At 45.8% G+C, this 22267-nt stretch overlaps 1 protein-coding gene across 1 annotated transcript in view; it reads right to left on the bottom strand.

The window, feature by feature from the left end:
• The window catches only part of PLBD2 (phospholipase B domain containing 2), a 47181-nt gene that overhangs the window by 17958 nt on the left and 6956 nt on the right, over window positions 1-22267 (bottom strand). Inside the window, exons 2-6 of the mRNA XM_033957460.1 lie at window positions 16472-16565; window positions 15485-15643; window positions 11771-11871; window positions 8303-8517; window positions 1554-1648 (exon numbers count right to left, since the gene is read on the bottom strand). Coding sequence (XP_033813351.1) covers window positions 1554-1648; window positions 8303-8517; window positions 11771-11871; window positions 15485-15643; window positions 16472-16565 — 664 coding nt within the window. The remainder of the gene's footprint in view (window positions 1-1553; window positions 1649-8302; window positions 8518-11770; window positions 11872-15484; window positions 15644-16471; window positions 16566-22267) is intronic.

Here is a 22267-nt window from a genome sequence, read left to right as displayed (position 1 = left end):
CCAGCGCCGATAGCAAGGGACCTGGATAAACAAAGAGTTAATGTGATGTCATATGCCAGCTAGGCATGTCAGGTAGGACATACAAATTTCAACCACCCACATGCTAGTTCCCAATCTGAGTTGGGGGGGGGGAAGGGGGACCGAGATGGCCAGCTCTGCTCTGGTGCCTCCACAGAAATGGCAACTCTTGGCCTCCTCCTCGTGGAAGAAGTGAAAAGTCAGGAACAAGTGAAGCCACCGAGCTAATAGCACACGTCTAAGTGGCGAGACCTGGGTTCAAGCCTCCCGTTAGCACTTTGAGGGGCCCAGGTACGACCTCACCCCGCATATTCAACTTCTACAGAACTAGCCAGTCTTTACAGTTTTTCTGCTCGCCATCCTCCTTAACCAAGGGCAGGAGGCGCCGTTGTCATGCCCTTCACGCTGGACTTGCGTAGACGGAGAAATCCGATTGAATTTGATGGTTCATACACAACGGCGCAAAAGACAAAGGCGCGCGCCGACAACTGAGCGCAAGACGGAGGAGCGTGCTGAAGAAAATTAGTTTTTAGGGGCTCCGACGGGGGGAATCCCCCCCCCACTTTACTTAATAGACATCGCGCCAGCATTATGGGGGGTTTGGGGGGTTGTAACCCTCCACATTTTACTGTAAACTTAACTTTTTCCCTAGAAACAGGGAAAAAGTTAAGTTTTCAGTAAAATGTGGAGGGTTTCCCCCCCCCGTCAGAGCCCTAAAAACAGTAATTTTGAGCGGCGCGCACCTCCGCGCTGCGCTCAATTGTCTGGGCGCGCCTTTGTCCCGGCGCGCTTTTGACCTGACACCGAATTTGATACGTGACAAAGGGGCAGATCTAGGTTTTAAGAAAGGAAATGCAGATGATCTGGTAAGTCATGGCCACTCTCCCCTCCCCAAATTCTGTTTTTCACCAGATTCTTTCCTCCCTCTCTTCCCCCCCCTCCACCATTTCTCCTCATGCGTTATACGGGTTTCTTCCCCCTCCTCCACCCCTGGGTTCCTCTCTCTCTCATGTCCTTGTATTTTTCTCTCCCCTCCCCTACTTCACTAAGGAGTCCTTTTACTAAAGGTGCGCCAGACTTTTAAGAGCGCCTTAGTTAAAGGACCCCTAAGTTCCAGTTCTCTCCCAGATTCCTCTCCGTCCACCCCCCTCCTCAGGGCACAGTATTAAGGCAGATTAGTAGCAGCCCAGCAGAGCAAAGATGGAAGATACCTCCCTTGCCCTTCCCCTGATGTGTGCTTCGTTCAATCAGGACATATGACATGGAGGGGGGGAAGAAGGGGGCAGTTAAAGGACTGGTACTGTGAACCTTCTGTGCATCCTTCCCTACTAGAGAGCAGTGGAGGTGAATAAAATCTGTTTTTTTTTTTAAACATGGTAATCAGTATGGTTTCGACTACGCAGGAATCTCATATTCTGGGGGCCTCTATTTCATATGTGTCTTTGCAGTATTTACTTTGAATCTGAGTAACCACGAGAAGAGTAAACGAAACGAGAGAAAAAAAAAACCAAAAACTTTCCAGCAAAAGTACTCACCAGCCCGCTGCTCAAGATATAGAAGTCATCTCCGGAGAAGATGGTGCCTGGGTACGAGGAGAAGGCTTGGACGCTGCCTGGGATCCGAGAGCCTCCTGAGAAAACAAAGACAGGATCATCACCCAGAACGTCATGGCTGCTAGACAACAGACACTTATGGCAAATGCTGGCAGATCCCCAGTGAATGGAGTGGGGTGAAGTGCATGAGCTGCTGTCACCACAGTGACCCCTGCTGGAAGAACAGCAGCACTGGCAGTGGCAGCATTAGTCTCCGAGAAGACTGCCCTCCCAATTTTTGCTCAGGGGTACAGGAACTCAGCTACTCTGATGTACAGTCCAGGGCAGAGGTTTAAAAAAAATATACAAAGTCCAGAAGCTTATTAAAAATTACAAAATGGACCAGCTAGGCAGTTATTTTGATTTTTTTTTTTTTTAACACAAGTTTCCATAAGAACAAAAGAACATAAGAGCCATACTGGGACAGACTGAAGGTCCATCAAGACCAGTATCCCACTTCCAACAATGGCCAACCCAGGTCCCAAGTACCTGACAGCAACCCAAAGAATAGCAATATTCCAGAGCTGAGATTGTGATGTCATAATGCCTCATTCCACCAATGCCTAAGAGCCAACCTCACCAGTGATGTCACAATGGCTTAACTGTCCTACATTTGGCTCACATAAGAACATAAGAATTGCTATGCTGGGACAGACTGAAGGTCCATCAACCCCGGTATCTTGTTTCCAACAGTGGCCAACCCAGGTCCCAAAATACCTAGCTAGAACCCAAGCAGTAAAACAGATTTTATGCTGTTTATCCTAGGAATAAGCAGTAGATTTCTCTAAGCCATCTCAATAATGGCCTATGGACGTCTCTTTTAGGAAATTATCCAAGCCTTTTTTAAACCCCGCTAAGCTAACTGATTTCGCCACATTCTCCAGTTTGTTTTCTCTTTTAGGATCGTAGTAAAGGCTTATGGACTTCTTTTTTTATAAAGTTCTCACCCCTTTCAGGGGTCTTGTGGTTGTGGCAGATAAGTCTAAAGAGCTCTACCAGCAGGGCTACTGGACCAGTTACAATAACCCATAAGGACAATTTTGTTCTTATTCCCATAGTGCAATGAGTGTACACAGTACAGTACAGGCCAAGGAATCAGTCACAGCTTAGCTTATCTGTTGAAACAGAAAAATTATTTACACCCAAATAAAACAAAGTTCTGGTTCCTTTCTTGAGCCATCACCATCACATGTTCAGAAATATCACCATGTTGTGTATTCATCTTTTTTAAACCCTGCTAAGTTAACTGCTTTCACCACATTCTCTGGCAACAAATTCCAGAGATCAATTACATATTGGGTGAAAAATATTTCTCCTGTTTGTTTCAAATCCACTAATTGGTAGCTTCTTCACATCCCCCAACAGCAGATGTCCTGTGGAGGGCATTCCACTAGTCATGGAAGCTTTAGGCCCGATTCTACATAGATCGTCTGCCCTAAGTGCGATTGTATAAATTAAAAAAAAAAAAGTTAGGTGCACTAAATAACGTTGCTTACGCGGCGCTAAGCAAGGTTTTAGGCATCACTAGGCATCTTAAAGTTAGGTGCATCGTGTTTATGCCAGGGGTTTCTTCTCCTAAAGAGGCACTTAACTCAAAAACACACCCACAATCTGCCTCATAACCACACCCACTTTGGACAAGGTGCCTGAGAATCACACCAAGTTAGACGCCTTTCAGTTAACGTCAATTGTGAGGTGTAAGATGCCAATTATCGGCACTGATTAAGACTATAAATCAAGTAAGTTAGACACATCAACATAGGTGTCTACCAGTGGTCTCAAACTCACACCCCTTGCAGGGCCACATTTTGGATTTGTAGGTACAGTGGTACCTTGGATTATGAGCATAATCCGTTCCAGGAGCATGCTCGTAATCCAAAATGCTCGTTTATCAAAGCGAGTTTCCCCATAGGAAATAATGGAAACTCCGCTTTGATAGGTTCCCACCCCCCTCCCTCTCTCCCCCGAGGCCAGCAGCGCTGCTCCCCCCCCCCCACGAGAATCAGCATTGCTCCCCCCCAAAGGCCCCTCCCACGAACCAGCACCCTCCCCCCCCCCCGCAATCCGCACCTCCCCCGCCGCTATCGGGCACCCCCCCGCCGCGACCTGAGGTCCCCCCAACTCATCCGAACCCTCTTCTTACTTTGCTGTAGCCTCCGCAGCGGCACCGGCACCAGCATGTCCTGTGCGTGGTGCCGGTGCCTGAAGATCTGCTTCCTGTGCTGGGCCTTGAGAGTTCACGTTCGACGTGAGAGTTCACGTTCGACTTGAACTCTCAGGCCTTGAGCATGCGCACATGCTCAAGGCCCAGCACAGGAAACAGATCTTCAGGCACCGGCACCACGCACAGGTCATGCTGGTGCCGGTGCCAATGCGGAGGCTACAGCAAAGTAAGAAGAGGGTTCGGGTGGGTTGGGGTGACCGATGGCGGCAGAGGGGGTGCCGGTTCGCGGGGTAGGGGGCGCTCACAAATCGAAGCATGCTCAGTTTCCGAGGCGCCGATTTTGCGAATGTTTTGCTCATCTTGCAAAACACTCGCAAACCGAGGTACCACTGTACTTGGATGGCCTCAGAAAAAATAGTCCATGTCTTATTAAAGAAATGACAGTTTTGCATGAGGTAAAACTCTTTATAGCTTATAAATCGTCCCCCCCCAAAGGCCTGCATGTTTCCCCCTTCTTTGCAGCATCCTCCAGCTTCCCCCCTGGCCTCCCGGTCTGAGTTTCAGCTGATTACCGCAGCCTGCAGAGAGGATCGCCGGTGCTGTAGCGTTCCTTGCAGGCTGCCATCAGTCTCCGCAGCACGTTCCCTGTGCCACAGTCCTGCCCCTCCTCTGACGTCAGGGGCAGGATCGCGGCTATAGCACCGGCAAACCTCTCTGCAGGCTGCGGTAATTATCTGAAGGTAAGAGCGGGAGGCCAGGGGGGAAGCCAAGACTGCAGGCCGCAAAATAGTTCCTGGCAGGCCGCATGTGGCTCACGGGCCGCGAGTTTTGAGACCACTACTTTAGGTGGACTATACAGAATTTACCAGTTCATGAATGTCGGTAGAACACAGAGATGAAACGACACCTCCCCCTACTGTTCATTCTTTCATGTACAACAATGTATCCTCTCAGGAATCGAAGCCACAGTGCACCCTGCTTCTTTTACCAGTTCTCATCCCCAGCTCCCTATCCTGCTCATTATACCAGTTTTCACCCCTCTCTTCCCTTACCTCACCCTCTTCCTGAATTTCCAGCACATCACCCCAGAAATATTCCAGCTCTCATCCCTTCTCTCCTACATTATTCCATGGCACTGGACTTCTTGGCTTTTACTCCACATAAGCTCACGAATTACAAAAATGACAAAGCCTAGGAGACACTTGAAGTTATAGGGAACTACTTTAAAACCAATCGGATGACATTTTTTTCACTCGGAGAATAGTTAAGCTCTGGAACGTGTTGCCAGAGGTTGTAGTAAGAGTGGATAGCGTAACTGGTTTTACGAAAGGTTTGGACAAGTTCTTGGAGGAAAAGTCTATAGTCTGGTATTGAGAAAGACATGGGGAAGCCACTGCTTGCCCTGGATCGGTAGCATGGAATGTTGCTACTCTTTGGGATTCTAGAATCTAGTTACTCTCTGGGATTCCGGAATCTTGCTATTCTTTGGGACTCTATATGGAATGTTGCTACTCTTTGGGATTCTAGAATCTAGTTACTCTCTGGGATTTCAGAATCTTGCTATTCTTTGGGACTCTATATGGAATGTTGCTACTCTTTGGGATTCTAGAATCTAGTTACTCTCTGGGATTCCGGAATTTTGCTATTCTTTGGGATTCTATATGGAATGTTGCTACTCTTTGGGATTCTAGAATCTAGTTACTCTCTGGGATTCCGGAATCTTGCTATTCTTTGGGATTCTATATGGAATGTTGCTACTCTTTGGGGTTTGGCCAGGTACTAGTAACCTGGATTGGCCACCGTGAGAACGGGCTACTGGGCTTGATAGACCAGGGGTCTGACCCAGGAAAGCTATTTTTATGTTCTTAACAAGGCCTGGGGTCCAACATTATTCATCATGCACAACTATCCTGGGTTTTTGTTTCTTTATTTCATATCCACCCCCCCCCCCCAGTGGTATAGCAAGTGAAGCTGGCACCTGGCATTGCTGTCCTGTATGTCCCCCACCCCACGTGCTGTTCCCCACCACCTCAACATCGCCGTACCCCCTACCCACTCTTTCCTGCTGCCCCCAACATTGTCAACACCCTCTTGTACCGCTTCACATCCTCCCCAGCAGCTAGCGGGCTGCCCTACGCACTGCTTGCGCCAGCCTTTTTCCTTATTCCTTTCTGTTCACGGGACAAGGAAGAGATGTCGGAAGGAAGGCTCAGCTGGAACAAACCTGCTCGCTGTCAGCAAAAATTTAATTGTAAGTTATTAAAATTTGATATATCCTGAATTGTGCAAGTTATATACAATTCCCCCTCCCTATTCGCGGTTTCGATTATCTGTGATTTTTTTTTTTTTTTGGGGGGGGGGGGAGAAAGCAGTTTAGGGCCTTCCCGCCTCCCTACAGGACTTAAAATGTCTAGTAGCGCTATAGATTACTCCTTATCTGGTGGTCTAGCGGGCTTTCGGGACAGGAGCGATCTTCCTACGCTCCTGCCCTGTGTAGATCGCCAATAGGAAATGGCTGCCCTGAGCTCCCGTCGTAGTCTCGAGAGACTACGGGAAACTCACGGCAGTCATTTCCTATTGACAATCTGCACGGGGCAGGAGCGTAGGAAGTTCGCTCCTGGCCTGAAAGCCCGCTATACCACCAGGTAAGGCCGGGGGGAAGGCGGGGGGTGGGTCAGAGCAGGACGAAAAGTTTATTTGCGGTTTTTTACATTTTGCGGTCTGGCTCTGCCCCTATCCCCCACGAATACAGAGGGAGAAGTGTATTACCGAGTTACTTATTATAACTTATAATTTATTATAACCGAATATACTGTCTTTCCTGAGATAGCAAAGAGTGAACAATATACAATAAATTTAAATATGAGAGTAAAGAATGCCAATTGTCAAATGAAAGGAAATAAATTCAAGGAAAAAGCAAGAAAAAGTAATTGCAGCAGGAATATATTACTGGCAACATATCACTACTAATACATTGTTTCACCGCGAATTCGCGGTTTGCGAATCGCAGACTCACTCACTCGCGGTCTGCTCCGACCGCCACTTCCTGTAGTAAAGTCAGCCTACACCAATCAGGAGGTGCGTGTCAAGGCAGCTCCCGAATGGTATAGCCCTACTTTACTTCAGGACGAGGCGGTTGGAGCAGAGGGCGAGTGATTTTCTTCACCTGCCGGCGCTCCTGCTGCCCTCTCCTAATTTGCGGGGGTTCCTGGAACGGAAACACCACAAATTTCGGGGGGGAGTACTGTATATTACTTTTAAAAGTATGGGTAATCACAATTGAGTAAGTTACCTTCCAAAAGTAATAGAAACAGTCACTAATTTCATTAGGAAGGAATATAGTAGATGACGGCAGATAAAGATCCATCCAGTCTGCCCAACCTGATTCAATTTAAATTTTTTAAATTTTTTCTTCTTAGCTATTTCTGGGCAAGAATCCAAAGCTCTACCCGGTACTGTGCTTGGGTTCCTACTGCCGAAATCTCCGTTAAGACCTACTCCAGCCCATCTACACCCTCCCAGCCATTGAAGCCCTCCCCTGCCCATCCTCCACCAAACGGCCATACACAGACACAGACCGTGCAAGTCTGCCCAGTACTGGCCTTAGTTCAATTTTTAAATATTATTTTCTGATTCTAGATCCTCTGTGTTCATCCCATGCTTCTTTGAACTCATGTTACAGTTACTAGTCTAGGTAGGTTACATAGGAATATGATGGCAGATAAAGGCCAAATGGCCCATCCAGAGCATCCACTATCTCCTCCTCTCTCTCCGAGAGATCCCACGTGCCTATCCCAGGCTTTCTTGAATTCAAACACAGTCTCTGTCTCCACCACCTCTACCAGAAGGCTATTCAACGCATCTACCACCCTTTCTGTAAAAAAATATTTCCTTAGACGACTCCTGAGCCTATCGCCTCTTAACTTCATCCTATGCCAGGAATCTCAAAGTCCCTCCTTGAGGGCCGCAATCCCAAAGTCTCTCCTTGAGGGCCGCAATCCAGTCGGGTTTTCAGGATTTCCCCAATGAATATGCATTGAAAGCAGTGCATGCACATAGATGTCATGCATATTCATTGGGGAAATCCTGAAAACCTAACTGGATTTGACCCTCAAGGAGGGACTTTGAGACCCCTGTCCTATGCTCTCTCATTCCAGAGCTTCCTTTCAAATGAGACTCATGTGCATTTACACCACGTAGGTATTTAAACGTCTACCATATCTCCCTTCTCTTGCCTATTGAGATCTTTTGGTCTGTCCCCATACATTTTATGACGAAGACCACGCACCATTTTGGTAGCCTTCCTCTGGACCGACTCCATCTTTTTTATATCTTTCTGAAGGTGCGGCCTCCAGACTTGCATACTGTGAAAAATAATGTATTACTTGTAAAAGTAACATATTACCAGTAATATATTATTGCCCAACTCTGGATATACCACTCAACAGAGCCACCAAGCTGGCACCCTCTGTCCTGAGTGATGCTCTATTCAGGTGCTGGCAAAGTCCCTCGCCGTTGTACTACCCACCTTTAGCCTGGCTCAGGAACGGCAGGTTGTACTTTTTGATTATGCGGAGCATGGACTGGTACGTGTTCCAGGTATCGTGGGATACTAGAAGATCCTGGTTGCCTGGCAACAGCTTGATAAGGGCGGAGCAAGAGCCAGAGCCCAGGATATGACGCGAATCACTTTTGTTTAAGGCAGATTCTAGATCTTCTAAGTCGCCTCCGAGCTGGAACAAGCTGACGAACAAGAGGAAGAAACAAACACGAACTGAAAGGAAAAGTCATATTCTGCTACTAACAGAACACTCAATAGCCCTGCAAAGTCCCTCTACAATGCATGTCATAACAGTGAAAAGGAAATCACTCCTTCCACAAAATTAATTCTACAGCACACTACATATATAAGACCAAATAAGTTCTAGTAAGTTCAATGTCTCTGTAGAATAAATTAATACAAAAAAAATAAAATTCTGTTGAATTATACAGTGATAATTGTTTTTCCTGTCCCTCCTTCTCCTTGGCAGAAGCCAGTCACTTAATTCTGAAACAAAATGCTGGAGGAGAGAGACCTTCGAGATGAGCTGGCGACAGGGAGAGAGGTCCTATTGGACCTTGTAGCTCTTACCCACTTCAAAGATCTTGTGGGTATTAACTGAAGTGCCAACACCTTAAATGTTGGCATTCCTGTGATATGTGGATACAGGGCATGTCCAAAGGGGCATGCCAGCCCCTTGGGTTCCCCAAAAAGAGTAAGAGAAGAACAGTGGACAAGTCCTAAAAGTTTGTTTACCTCTGCAACTCCTGTGTTTGGAGATTAAAGATTTTTACTTTACCTTTGAGTGTCTGAATTTGCTCATTCCCATAGTCCCGTGGACAGACATGGGTCAGCTGCGGCTCATCCCAGATGCAAGCTTCCATAAGATCCTCCAGAACAGCCTTTCCCCCTCAACCCACTTCCCCCTTGAATTTTGCTCCATTTGTTTCTAAAAAGGTGGTGGGAGTTAAGACGCTACAGTACCCTTTTCTGGAGAGAAGAGTCTAGTTCCTCTTCCAAAGTCAGCATTGTTTCCCCCATATGGACTCGTTTGTTAAGGATTTGAATCCTGAATCCGATATAACTTTGAAAGACATTTGGGTCAGCGATTTCCAGAACTGACTCTATGATTAACAAAGGTACACTAAGAAATTATACCGCTAAACTGGAAAAAGTTGGATACACATTATGTACAATTAGGTACGCATTTACAAGTGATGGAACCTGAAGTTTTTGTTTTGTGAGATGTTGGGTCGTCAGCAATTATAGACAGTCTATCTGTGCCCTTCTCTTCAACGGCCAACTCCAGACTCAGCCCCTTCTACCTTGTTGCGTTGTATGCTTAGAACAAGCTGCCCGAATCCCTATGGCAGGCTCAGTTTCTGGCAGTTAAAAGCCCACCTCTTTGAGAGTGCTTTCGACTCCTAACTCCTCTCACCTTGGGTTCTGCATCCCCAACCCTCTATGTCATGTCTGTCTGTCCAAGTTAGATTGTAAGCTCTTCTGAGCAGGGACCGTCTATAAATGTCAGCCCACCTCTTAGAGTGCTTTCAACTCCTAACTCCTCTCGCCCTGGATTCTGCATCCCCTACCCTCTGTGTCATGTCTGTCTGTCCAAGTTAGATTGTAAGCTCTTCTGAGCAGGGGCCATCTATAAATGTCAGTCCACCTCTTCGAGAGTGCTTTCAACTCCTAACTCCTCTCACCTTGGGTTCTGCATCCCCAACCCTCTATGTCATGTCTGTCTGTCCAAGTTAGATTGTAAGCTCTTCCGAGCAGGGACCGTCTATAAACGTCAAAATGCACAGCGTTGCTTACGCCTTTCAATGCTAGACAAGTGATAAGCAGTAGTAGTCTTCTGTATGAACTTTTGGATGGAGAGGCTTGAAATTTTGCAGAAAGCCAGAAACTTGATTTTTGAGACTGCTTTCTTCAGAAATGTTGTTGTTTAAATATTTCAAGAAGGTATTATCTATCTCTAATGCTGGCAATAGAAACATATAATTATTTGTCATTATATTTTGTAGAAATCTTGCAAGGAGAATTTGAATGAAATGCTATTTAACATAAGAACATAAGCATTGCCTCTGCCGGGTCAGACCAGGGGTCCATCGTGCCCGGCAGTCCGCTCCCGTGGCGGCCCTCCAGGTCCATGACCTGAAAGTTTTCCCTACCTAACCTAAAATGTCCATACCCTATTCGCTCAAAGTCCTGTAAGGTAAACCTCTATCTGTACCCTGTTATCCCCTTCGCTTCCAGGAAGTCATCCAGTCCCTTTTTGAACCCCAGAATTGTACTCTGTCTTATCACCTCTCTGGGAAGCGCGTTCCAGGTGTCCACCACCCTCTGAGTGAAGAAGAACTTCCTTGCATTCGTTATGAATCTGTCTCCTCTCAGTTTTTCTGAATGACCTCTTGTTTTAGTTGTCCCTGCTAGTCTAAAGAATCTGTCCCTCTCCACCTTAGTCTCTATCATGTCCCCTCTCAGTCTCCGCTTTTCCAGGGTAAAGAGCCCCAGCCTGTCTAACCGTTCGGCATATGAAAGGTTCTCCATACCCTTTATCATCCTTGTTGCTCTCCTCTGGACCCTCTCAAGTATTGCCATGTCCTTCTTGAGGTATGGCGACCAGTATTGGACGCAGTACTCCAGATGTGGGCGCACCATTGCTTGATACAGTGGCAGGATAGCTTCCTTCGTTCTGGTAGCGATACCTTTTTTGATAATGCCCAACATTCTGCTCGCTTTTTTTGAGGCCGCTGCACATGGCGCCGCCGTCTTCATTGTGTTATCCACCAATACCCCCAGATCTTTTTCTTGGCTGCCTTCCCCGAGTACCCTCCCTCCCATCGTATAGCTGTACATGGAGTTCCCATTCAGTGAGATAAACTTTTCTCAGATAATATTTCCTCAAGGACTACTCTTCTGGTCGCTTTCTCCGACGAGACAAATAAGATTACTTTCTTAAAAAGGAGTATTTGTTCTGTGGTTTCAACCGATGCAACATTTGCCACTCAAATGAGAAAATTGTTTCTTGAATGATGTTCACATTTTAGCGTGTAGGAGGTAACTTTTTTTTTTTTAATTTAAGATTTCCGTTCAAGTGCTTTTTGACTTGGCGGAGAAATCGTCATGTTTTCTTTGACCCTTCACAACTGGAACAGTTTCTGGTTCCTATGGATTTCTATGAGATATTGGGTGGCGTGTGAGATTAGATTCTTATAATTCAATAAAATCCTACTGGTTTACTTATATAAAAGTTTTCTATCTCTTTAATATAGGCTATGTTAAACAATTATATTTCCTTTATTGTTTGGATTTCATTTGGAAAATATTTAAATTTAAAAAAAAAAAAGTCTGCTCTGATCCGGAGACCCAATTGCTCGAGTTTTGTAAGTTATTCAGCTGCTCCAAATCCCAATCCCAATCCCAGAGGAAGCAGAGTAAGGGAGAACTTACAGGAAGCCAAAAGGACTGAGGGAGAAGGTCTCTGTGGGGAAGGCCACCTGTCCGTTGTAGCTGTCCTCTAGTCCTTTCAGCTGCAGCAGAGTCAGGTGTACCTGAAAGAGAGAAGTTACAGAAACTAAACCTCCAAAAACAAATTCTACCTGACGAAACTAAAAGCCACCTCAATTTAAACAGAAAGATAGGAGTAATCTATTTTCCACATCTGTCGTCTCTCAAGGCTCCCAGGGACTGTATCACAGAGTCCAAAAGGGCTAAAAATTTGCAGGCATCAGCGGTGCTTTCCAGCTCTACTAAAAATAATTGTAGCAATTTAAAAAATAAACTCTGAATTAAAGAAATTAGACCAATGATGTATCTAGCATATTTGTCATCCCCGCTTCTATCCTATATAATAAAACTCTAAGCGCGCAAGCGCACTTAAGAGTTTTGCGATTCCTGCCTCCGAATTCGATTTTCAAACACGGAGGCAGGCCAGAAAACAGAGCAACTCCCCCCTCGCCGTCACTCACCGCCAGAGCCGCCTCACTGCTGCCGCTGATTCAGAGGGGGGGGCACAGGCATACCTGCCAGCATCTTTTTCTCACCCTCCTCCCTCTTGTCTGCTCACCCGCCCGCAAAGCACTGCGCAGTGCTGCCGCTGGCCTCGCCGTCTTCTCTCCACTGAGGCCCGCCTTCCTCCAACGGACTCTTCTCGGCCTTTGTAAGCGGTACCGCTCCCCCAATTCCCCTTATCTCGGCGGCAGCAACAGCAATGGTGGCCCCGGTGGTTTTCGCAGCCTTCCATCACCAAAATGGCCCTACTGGCCGAAGTTTACTTTTAAGTTAATAACCGCTGCGGCGGCTCCTCTCATGTGCAGCAACTGTGTCGGAGAAGGCTTCCGATGCAGGCGGCGATCGTGAGAGGGGCCGCCATGGCACATTTAAACTTAAAAATAAACTTCAGTCGTTAGGGCCGTTTTTCCTACGATCGAAGTGGAGAACAGGGAGGCCAGAGACTAAAACTAATCCTGCATGCTATATCACGGCAAGGAAAGGGGTGGGGGCGGCAGGGAGCTGGTCCAACCGCGGGAAGGGAAAAGGGGGTAGGGGGAAATGATGCTGCTGCTGCACAGGGATATGGAGGGAAAGCAAAATACCGCTGCTGTTGCTGCACAGGAAAGTTGGGGGGGGGGGGGAAGGAAATGCTGCTGCACAGGGAAGTGGGATAGGGGCAGGGAGAGCGACAGATAGACAAAGGACAGAAAAAAAGACAGGGGCAGGTAGAAACACAGAAAAAAAGACAAACAGACATATATTCTAGCACCCGTTAATGTAATGGGCTTAAAGACTAGTAAACATATATATTTTTAATAATAATCCACAAGTCTCACAACAAGGGTGCACCTAGGAAAAGGCAGCATTTTAAAAACTGCAGTGAGCACTAGAACATCAATACACTCACTGTAAAACTAAACAAACCAGATTAATACAGATCGATCCTGCACAGTCAATGCCAACATCCTCACCTAGTATGGAATAAGATATCAGAAACTAAAATTAGAAATATGTAGACAAAAAAAGTTAAACTGAACTGCCAAGAAGCCAGACCCTGCACACAATGCAACTGTCCCTTGACACTTAAATTTTGGAAATCTATTTGGGGCCAAATAAATACGATCTTGGGAAGTTCCATTATCATTGTCATATGATATAATGTTGTTTGGAACATCATTATTGCTCGAGTCCGATCAAGGCAAATCAGAACAAATTACTTCTCGTCATTATGACAGGAGTTGCTATGCAACTTATTATGAAAAATTGGAAATCTTGGAAACGTAAATTACAGTTTGTGGTGGGAAACCTTATGCCAAATATATAAATTCGAACATATGAATTTGTTACAATTGGGACATCATAGTAAATTTAAGGAGATTTGGGGTCCGTTAACAAATTTTTGTAAGAATTAATTATTAGGTTTTATTATATATGGTGCCATTGATTCATATTAAGTATTATTATTATTTCCCTTTGATTCATGAAAAGAATGCTGTGAATATCCAGATGGGGCGGGTGTTAAGCACTTACATATCATTTGATTGTTTGGAGTGGTGTCTATTATATTATTTGCTTGCTAACCTGTTGCACTATTTATTGGATTTCAAAATGAATAAAGAATTTCAAACAAATGCAACACCACAAGGACAGTGACACAAGTCCCCAATACTGTGCAAAGTATAAAAGATAGCAGATGTAAATTTGAAAAAATGACAAACAATCACCACTTTACAAATTAGCAAACAGATAGAAAGATAGAAAAGAAAATGCCATTTTATTGGACTCATCCATTTTTCAATTAGCATGAAGAGGCCAAATCCTTCTTTCTCAGGTCACTACAGTATACTGCTGTTACAATATCATGTCCTGACCTGAGGAAGGGGATTTTGGTCTCCAAATGTTAGTAAAAAAAAAAAGGTATTAAAATTAATCCAATAAAAAGATTTATAAACATTTATCAATACAGCTACAATACTACTTTATTCTATAGTAACAAAAAAAAATGTTTTTCTACCTTTTGTCATCTCTGGTTTGTCCTTCCCTCATCTTCTCAACACTCTTCTTTTCACTCATGCTGTGCCCTCTTTCCCTTCCACAGGGCACCTTCCCGCTTTCTATGCCCCTTCCATTAACTGTCTATCTCTCTCTCTCTTCCATCTAGCCTGTGCCCCTTCTCTCCTTTATGAAATGATTTCAGCTGCACCCCCTCACCATCTCCACCCCGTCCCCCATGCACTGACATCTCCTTCTCCTCTTTTTACCCCACACCACCTCATGGGCTGGCATCTGTCTCCTTCCCTTCCCTCCCTCCATCTCTCCCTCCATGGTTTGGCATCTCCAATCCTTTCTTATGATCTGGCATCTCTCTCTTCACCCTTCCTTGGTCTTCCTTCTCTCTCTCTCTCTCCCCTCACACACAAACACAAATACTACCAAAAACCTGCCTTCTATCGTCAGCAGTAGCAGACTTCACAACTCGCTACTCTGGCCGTTGCCAGGCCTTCCTCTCTGCCGGTCCCACCTACTTCCATGAAGGCAGGATCTGGCAAAGAGGAAGGCCCAACGCCAGCAGAGCTGTGAGTTGTGAAGGCTGCGGCTGAGGCTAAGGATTCCTGAAGGAAAAGACGCTGGCCCTGGGAACACCCCCTTATTGGCTGCACCCAGTGTGGACCTGCCTCCACTCCCCTTGGAACACAACTGAATTAGGCCATGGTATACTCTGAAAGCAGTTTTTGTCTCCAAAGGTATCAAAGTTCACCATAAAGGTTTAAGCTGCAGAAAAGATTCTTCTTAGTAGTTTGTGGTTAAGTCACAAGATTCATTGATGACTTCAACTAGTCTCTTGCCTCATCAGCATTTTCCTCAAACTTCCCCTTCTCTGTTCAACATTTGCCCCGAAGGAGGAGCACTGCAGAGCACACACAGCAGAAGCACCTTCCCATCCCGGTCCGCTCCAGCCCAGAGAGGCAGTGCAGCTCACAGAACGGGTTTGGAGAACCAGACGTGCTTTTCATTTTAACACAGAGGGCAGCTGATCCGAAGCCCTTTTAGAAGGAGGAACACCAATTTTAACTGGGAGGGAACAGCTCAATTTGGGTGAATAACTCATACCAAGCTTTAATGGGGTTGGTCCCACATCTAGTTCCCAAGCAGTGCTGTTCTGAAACCCACCTGGTGCCAGTACTCTGGATCTTCTCCCGTCTCCATCTGCTTCTGCATCCATGCCAGGTTGGTCTGTATGTAGTTTTTCAGCCTCTCGCAGTACTGGGTCTGGTACTGGTAGGGTCCACAGTAGCCCACCATGGTGTTCATCCAATGCATATAGATAAGCTGGAAAGAGATGAAGAGGGTCAAATCCATTTCCTACTTGCCAAAAGCCCATTGCTTGTTCTTTGCAAGCAGGTCCCAGATAAGCCTGGGGGGGGGGGGGGAACCCCAAAAAACAAAAACAGAACGTCTGGGCAACTAAAACTTTGACAAGATGTTGCCCAGCGCTGCTCCGGCTTGAAAGAAAACCGTCTAGGTCGGACAACTCAAATTCTGCCTCGACAAAGGCAGGGAAATTGTGGCCCAGGGCTGTCCTTTGAGGAGGGGCCCCAGGCAATGACACCTTCTGGTACACAGCCTGTGGCTAGGATGCTATCAACAGCCTCTTCCATCTCCTCATAGTACCAGAATAAATGACGGCAGATAAAAACCCAACTGGTGCGTCCAGTCTGTCCAATACTTACACGCAGGGTTACCAGACGTCTGGATTTCCTCAGACACGTTCTCCTTTCCGAGGACACGTCTGGGGGGACAGGACGGCTTTTCAAAAAAACCCGGTTTTTGAAAAGCCTCTGGCAATGAGCGACGTCGGGACGGCATCCGCGCATGCCAACGCAGTGACATCACACACACGTGCACCATGTCACACCAGCCCACGCCCAGACGCCGTCCCAACAAAGCAGTCAAACTTCAGAGTCAATAGACAGGAGGTAACTTCAGGAAAGCAGCACCGTCCTCCTGCTATGCGCCACAGAGAACGATTTTTTTTTTTGGGGGGGGGGACGGGGGAAGGGCCCCAGACTAGAGAAAAAAAAAGAATCAGACATCCTCCTCAAATTCCTGCCCTCCTTTTCCTCCCCGTCACGTATAATACAGAAAGTCATTCTTTACCTTTTCAGTGACAGCAGCTTCAGCCATTCCTGCTGCATAGGCCTGGAGACTGTCATTGTAAGCTTTATTGGTTTCAAGATCCAGGAAGGACCAGCTGCCCAAAGATAAATACATGGAAACAAACACACAGAACCACCACAGTTAACAAAATACAATTATCTAGGCAAGTAGAGATCTTTGCTTAACAAAATTCTGCTGCCTCTTCGTAACTCAGCCGTTTCCTATATTTCATCAATCAGAGATCCAGGCAAGCTGCCTCTAAACTAAGGGGCATATTTACCGTTTTACCACTAATTTGCTCTATTTGCGCACAGGTCCTATTTTACTACTAAGTCAGGTTAACAATAAAATGATCCATCTTAATGGTAGCCCACACTGATACTTGAAACTTGCCCCCTTAGTGTGAAGAGTTTCAGCCTATGGTAACCAGAACTGAGATTATGATGTCATAATGCCTCTTTCCACCAATACCTAAGAGCCAACTTCATCTGTGATGTCACAATGGATTGACTGTCCTACACTTGGCTCACTTTTTATTACCTATCCAACAGTGATTTCCATTTCTAGAGATATCTCTTTTTCTTTAATTAAGTAGGGGGTAGCAATGATGAACACGGGCTACTGTTTTATTTGTTGTTTGGCGCCATAGACTCGTATTCAAGTCCTAGCGACTTTATGAATTATGGATCTAAAAAGAAATCTGTTTTCTTCTAGCCTGGTAAGATTCTCCAGCGTCAGCCCCATATTAATATGTGCTATTTAACCATTAACTCAGGCTATTTTAGCACCAATAGGAGGAAATATTTTTTCACTCAGAGAATAGTTAAGCTCTAGAACACGTTGCCAGAGGTTGTGGTAAGAGCAGATAGTGTAGCTAGTTTTAAGAAAGGTTTGGAGGAAAAGTCCATAGTCTGTTATTGAGAAAGACATAGGGGAAGCGCCCTGGATTGGTAGCATGGAATGTTGCTACTCTTTGAGATTCTAGAATCTTGTTTCTCTTTGGGATACCAGATTCTTGCTAGTCTGTGGGATTCTGTAAGGAATGTTGCTACTCTTTGGGGTTCCAGAATCTCGTTTCTCTTTGGGATTCCGGAATCTTGCAAGTCTGTGGGATTCTGTAAGGAATGTTGCTACTCTTTGGGGTTCCAGAATCTTGTTTCTCTTTGGGATTCCGGAATCTTGCAAGTCTGTGGGATTCTGTAAGGAATGTTGCTACTCTTTGGGGTTCTAGAATCTTGTTACTCTCTGGGATTCTGGAATGCTACTACTCCTTGGGCTTTGGTCAGGTACTAGGGACCTGGATTGGCCACCATGAGAATGGGCTACTTGACTTGATGGACCATTGGTTTGACCCAGTAAGGCTATTCTTATGTTCTTCTTATGTTCTTATCTAGTTACTAATAACTGGGGGTAAACAGTAACTCACACTGATAACTCCCCACCTAAATATCTTAAAACAATGAGCTAGATTCACGTACCTGCCCGATCGGGACCGATCCGTGTACGATCCGGCCAGGTCCAATGGATTCTTCAACCTGTAATATGCAGATGGGGGCGATCAGAGGAACTCCCCCCATCTGCCGGCATGGATCGCTGGTGTGCGATCCCGATGCATGCACAGACCATCTGCTTTGCCTGTAGATATGGGGTCTCAAAGTCCCTCCTTGAGGGCCAGAATCCAGTCGGGTTTTCAGGATTTCCCCAATGAATATGCATGAGATCTATGTGCATGCACTGCTTTCAATGCATATTCATTGGGGAAATCCTGAAAACCCGACTGGATTCCGGCCCTCAAGGAGGGACTTTGAGATCCCTGCTGTAGATGGTCTGTGCATGCGTTTGATGTCCATGGTTTATTTTTGGCTTTTTTACTTGCGCGATGCTCGGCACAAGCCGCGACCTTCTCTCCGCTGTTCGGTTCTCCTCCATCCCCTGTCAGCAGCACTTGTAAACCGGCATCTAGCCCGATGCCGTCCCTTCCCCTTCGCCTAAAAGAGCAGCGCAAAGTGTGGGCGAGGGGTCAGCTGCAACAAGTTCTCATCAGCGTGAATGTCGCATTATTGCAAAGCCCTTTGGCGTGGTCTGGGGCAGGAGAGTTGGGGGCAGAGATCGGGCCACAGATCGGCCCAGGAGAGTTCCCTTCGCCGACACAAGTTTACTGCCCCGGCGAGTCCCTGCCGTGAAGAGCCACAGCAGCTGGGGACTTTTAAACCCAGGCAATTATTCTCTCCTGCTCTCTGCCGCCCTTCCCCGCAGTGCAGCCCCGCTTTAAAACCACGGGCTCGCACCGCGGGGAAGGACAGCAGAGAGCAGGAGATCAGGGCAGCAGGAGAGTCGGGGCTGCAGGAGGCGTTCGGGGCAGCAGGAGATCAGGGCTGACAGGGGCGGCAGAAGGCAGGGCAGTCGTAAAGGGCTCGATCAACTGGTCCTCAGCAGTCGCTTGTTTGTGATTGGCCAACCCCCCCTCACCCCCCCCCCCCGGCCAATGGGCAGCACACATGCCCTACCAGCCCTGTATTATATTCTGCCCATCACACAAAGTCTCGAGCTCCCATTTATACGAGGCCATAAATATAAACCGAGCCGGACGTTCCAAAGGAAACCCTTCATGTGAATTATAGTGCATTCATCAAGGAATTATACATTGAATTAAATTGTGTTTCAAAATGAGGTATTATTGTACAAGCAGCTGAAAACGAACGGTTAGGGCCGAGAGGAAATATTCATTAAGGGAGACCATACTTATTGGTAAGAGTTAGCTTTACATTCAAAGTTATGTATCATCATCATCACAGTGGCGCATCAGAAAATAATATTTACGGTAGTAATTGGGCAGATTTCCAATGTGAGAGGTTCATCTGTAATGCCATAGCTAGGAAAGTATCAAGTAATTTAGATTGCCAAATGGTTAAGGCACCAGGCAGAGCAAGTGATCTAAACAGAACAATATCAAAGGTTTACCGCATAAATTGGAATAAATCCGAAGCCATGCCATTAAATGAGAACACTTTCCAATCTGACTTGGGCCCTGTCGCCCTTAGATGGTCTCCCGAACAGTTAAAATATCTTGGCACCCTTTTCCACAGACACAGAGACACTCTAATGTTTTTAAACCTGAAATTATTTCTTAATAAAATTTCCACCCTAACCTACACCTTTTAATTTATCATGGTAGGGAAGAGTAGAAGTGGTCAAAATGACCCACGTACTTTTACAATTCATGAAATCATTCTCTTATCTCCCCAAAATCCCATCTCCTCCCAGTTGGTATCTTGGCGTCCAGAGCAAAGTTGTACCCTGTTGGCACTATAATAACTTTATTTTTCTATATCGCCAAAATCTTGCGACTTCTGTGTGACAATTGTGACTCTGCCGGGGTAATATGCCCATGCAACAAATTTTATATTGGCCAAACATCTCGCAAGATTAAGATCAGGATTTCTGAACACTTTAAGTGGTATTCGTAATCACAGGATGTCCGCCCCCCCTTACGACCCACTGGATAGAGAAATCACACTCTATTGATGAACTGAAAGTACACTGTTCTCATCCAGATCGGAGACTCGGAGGGAGATCTCTCTGGGTCTTTGATCCGGAGAGAACAGCGATTCATTTTTAAATGGCAAACTTTGACCCCCGCATGGTTTAAATCATGAAATTGAATGGTTGCTTACGTAACTCCTCGGCGGGGGTATACTATCACTTCCTGGTTGGGGTTCCGTCAGTTCCGGCACCTTTGTGTCATGTCCGGTGGGATTGGAATATATGGAGTGTCCCGGGGTAGTATTTCCATTCTCATTTTTCGGTCAGCCCGTCCCGATAAGGTTACCTCTTTGAAGCTTTGCGCCACTAACAGGTATTTATATACAGTTTTCCGATTGAGAATTAAAATGTTTAACCTTTATGGGAAATAATTTAATTTCCTGAGCCCATAAATAGTGGGTTTTATTTGCTTTTAGATAGGATTTCTTCTAATCCTACCTAAAAGCCGCATTATCGCAAGGATGTGCTGAGACTGGAGTCGGTGCAAAGAACGGCCACCCGGATGGTCTCGGGACTCAAGGATCTACCATACGAAAAACGGCTTGACAAATTACAGCTATACTCGCTCGAGGAGCGCAGAGAGAGGGGGGACATGATCGAGACGTTCAAGTATCTTACGGGCCGCATCGAGGCGGAGGAAGATATCTTATTTTTCAAGGGCCCCACGACAACAAGAGGGCATCCGTTGAAAATCAGGGGCGGGAAACTACGAGGTGACACCAGGAAATTCTTTTTCACTGAAAGAGTGGTTGATCGCTGGAATAGTCTTCCACTACAGGTGATTGAGGCCAGCAGCGTGCCTGATTTTAAGGCCAAATGGGATCGGCACATGGGATCTATTCACAGGGCAAAGGTAGGGGAGGGACATTAAGGTGGGCAGACTAGATGGGCCGTGGGCCCTTATCTGCCGTCTATTTCTATGTTTCTATGTTTCTATGTAATAGTTATATTTTTGTTTTGGATTGCTAGTGTCCTTCCCTGAAGAAGACTTGAAACTCGAGTCGGGGGGACAGGGTCATTAGAGTCAATTTTTCTTCAATCAACTTAAAATATTTGCTTTTTTATTGCACTTGGCACTTCACAAACCTCTGTGGTTCTATAACAGCGATAATCCATCCGATTCAGATAAGTACCTGGTGTATTTATTATGTTATATTGTATGGATGGTATATGGGGGACAGTGAAAAACTATGATGGTCTCCTATTGAACCTCAGATGGTGTGATTACACTATTTTTTACGGGTTCAGGGTCTGAGTTTTTCACATAAAAATTTAATTTGAAATGTTTTTAAAATTAAAGCTGTGATTATTGTTACTATATATTACGTTAGTATCTTTTCTCTCCAATTTTTGGTGAGTTTTATAATATAGTTTTAACATGTTACGATAGAAATGTTGTACAACCAGCGAATAGCAGAATGCAAATGGAGAAGAAGCCATTGAGCAGTCAGAGAATACAAAGTACAAAGTACCCATGAGAGGGGAAAAAGCGGATTCAGTACGAAGGTTGTAGTCGAAAGGAAGGAGGAGAACATAGCTTAAGTCCAGAGATTTGGGTCAACCAACAGCACTTGCTCTGGTCAATTATTGCCTGGAGAAAGAACTGTGCGCTTTGATTTTGGGAAGGACTGCCAAATAAAGGTGTTTTTCCTTCAAAACAACATTTTGTCCTTTTGCTTCTCGTCTTGTAAGCCGAGGACAAAAACAGAGTAGAACTGAGTCTGCTCCTGCCTCCTGGGTCCCTTTCATTTGAAAGAGTTTCTGTGTTTTTCCCCATTTAATGCGCCAGATACCATATTATTATTTTCTGCATGGCGGGACTACCCTTCAAATGTGTGCCAAGTCCTAGGCAAGAGGGCTCTCACCTGAATTATAGAAAAACATGATAAAAAAAAAAAAAAAAGTGGCACTTTGCAATGTTTGAGAGATTTCGAAACCAGAGTAAATGCCTTTAAAGGCTGCCAGGCGTCCTCTCTCTCCCCAACAAGCCTTCCACAGATAGATCAGGGTCAGTGGTTCCCCTAGCACAGGGGTAGGCAATTCCGGTCCTCGAGAGCCGGAGCCAGGTCAGGTTTTCAGGATATCCACAATAAATATGCACAAGTTAGATTTGTATCTCAAGGAGGCAGTGCATGCAAATCCATCTCATACATATTCATTGTGGAGATCCTGAAAACCTGACCTGGCTCCGGTTCTCGAGGACCGGAATTGCCTACCCCCCTGCCCTAGCACACACATCAGTCCATAAGTGGA

Source organism: Geotrypetes seraphini, chromosome 8 (assembly GCF_902459505.1).
Source record: "Geotrypetes seraphini chromosome 8, aGeoSer1.1, whole genome shotgun sequence".
Classification (NCBI taxonomy): domain Eukaryota; kingdom Metazoa; phylum Chordata; class Amphibia; order Gymnophiona; family Dermophiidae; genus Geotrypetes; species Geotrypetes seraphini.
The sequence above is the reverse complement of the archived record's forward strand: the minus strand, read 5'-3'. Positions and strand labels throughout refer to the sequence as shown.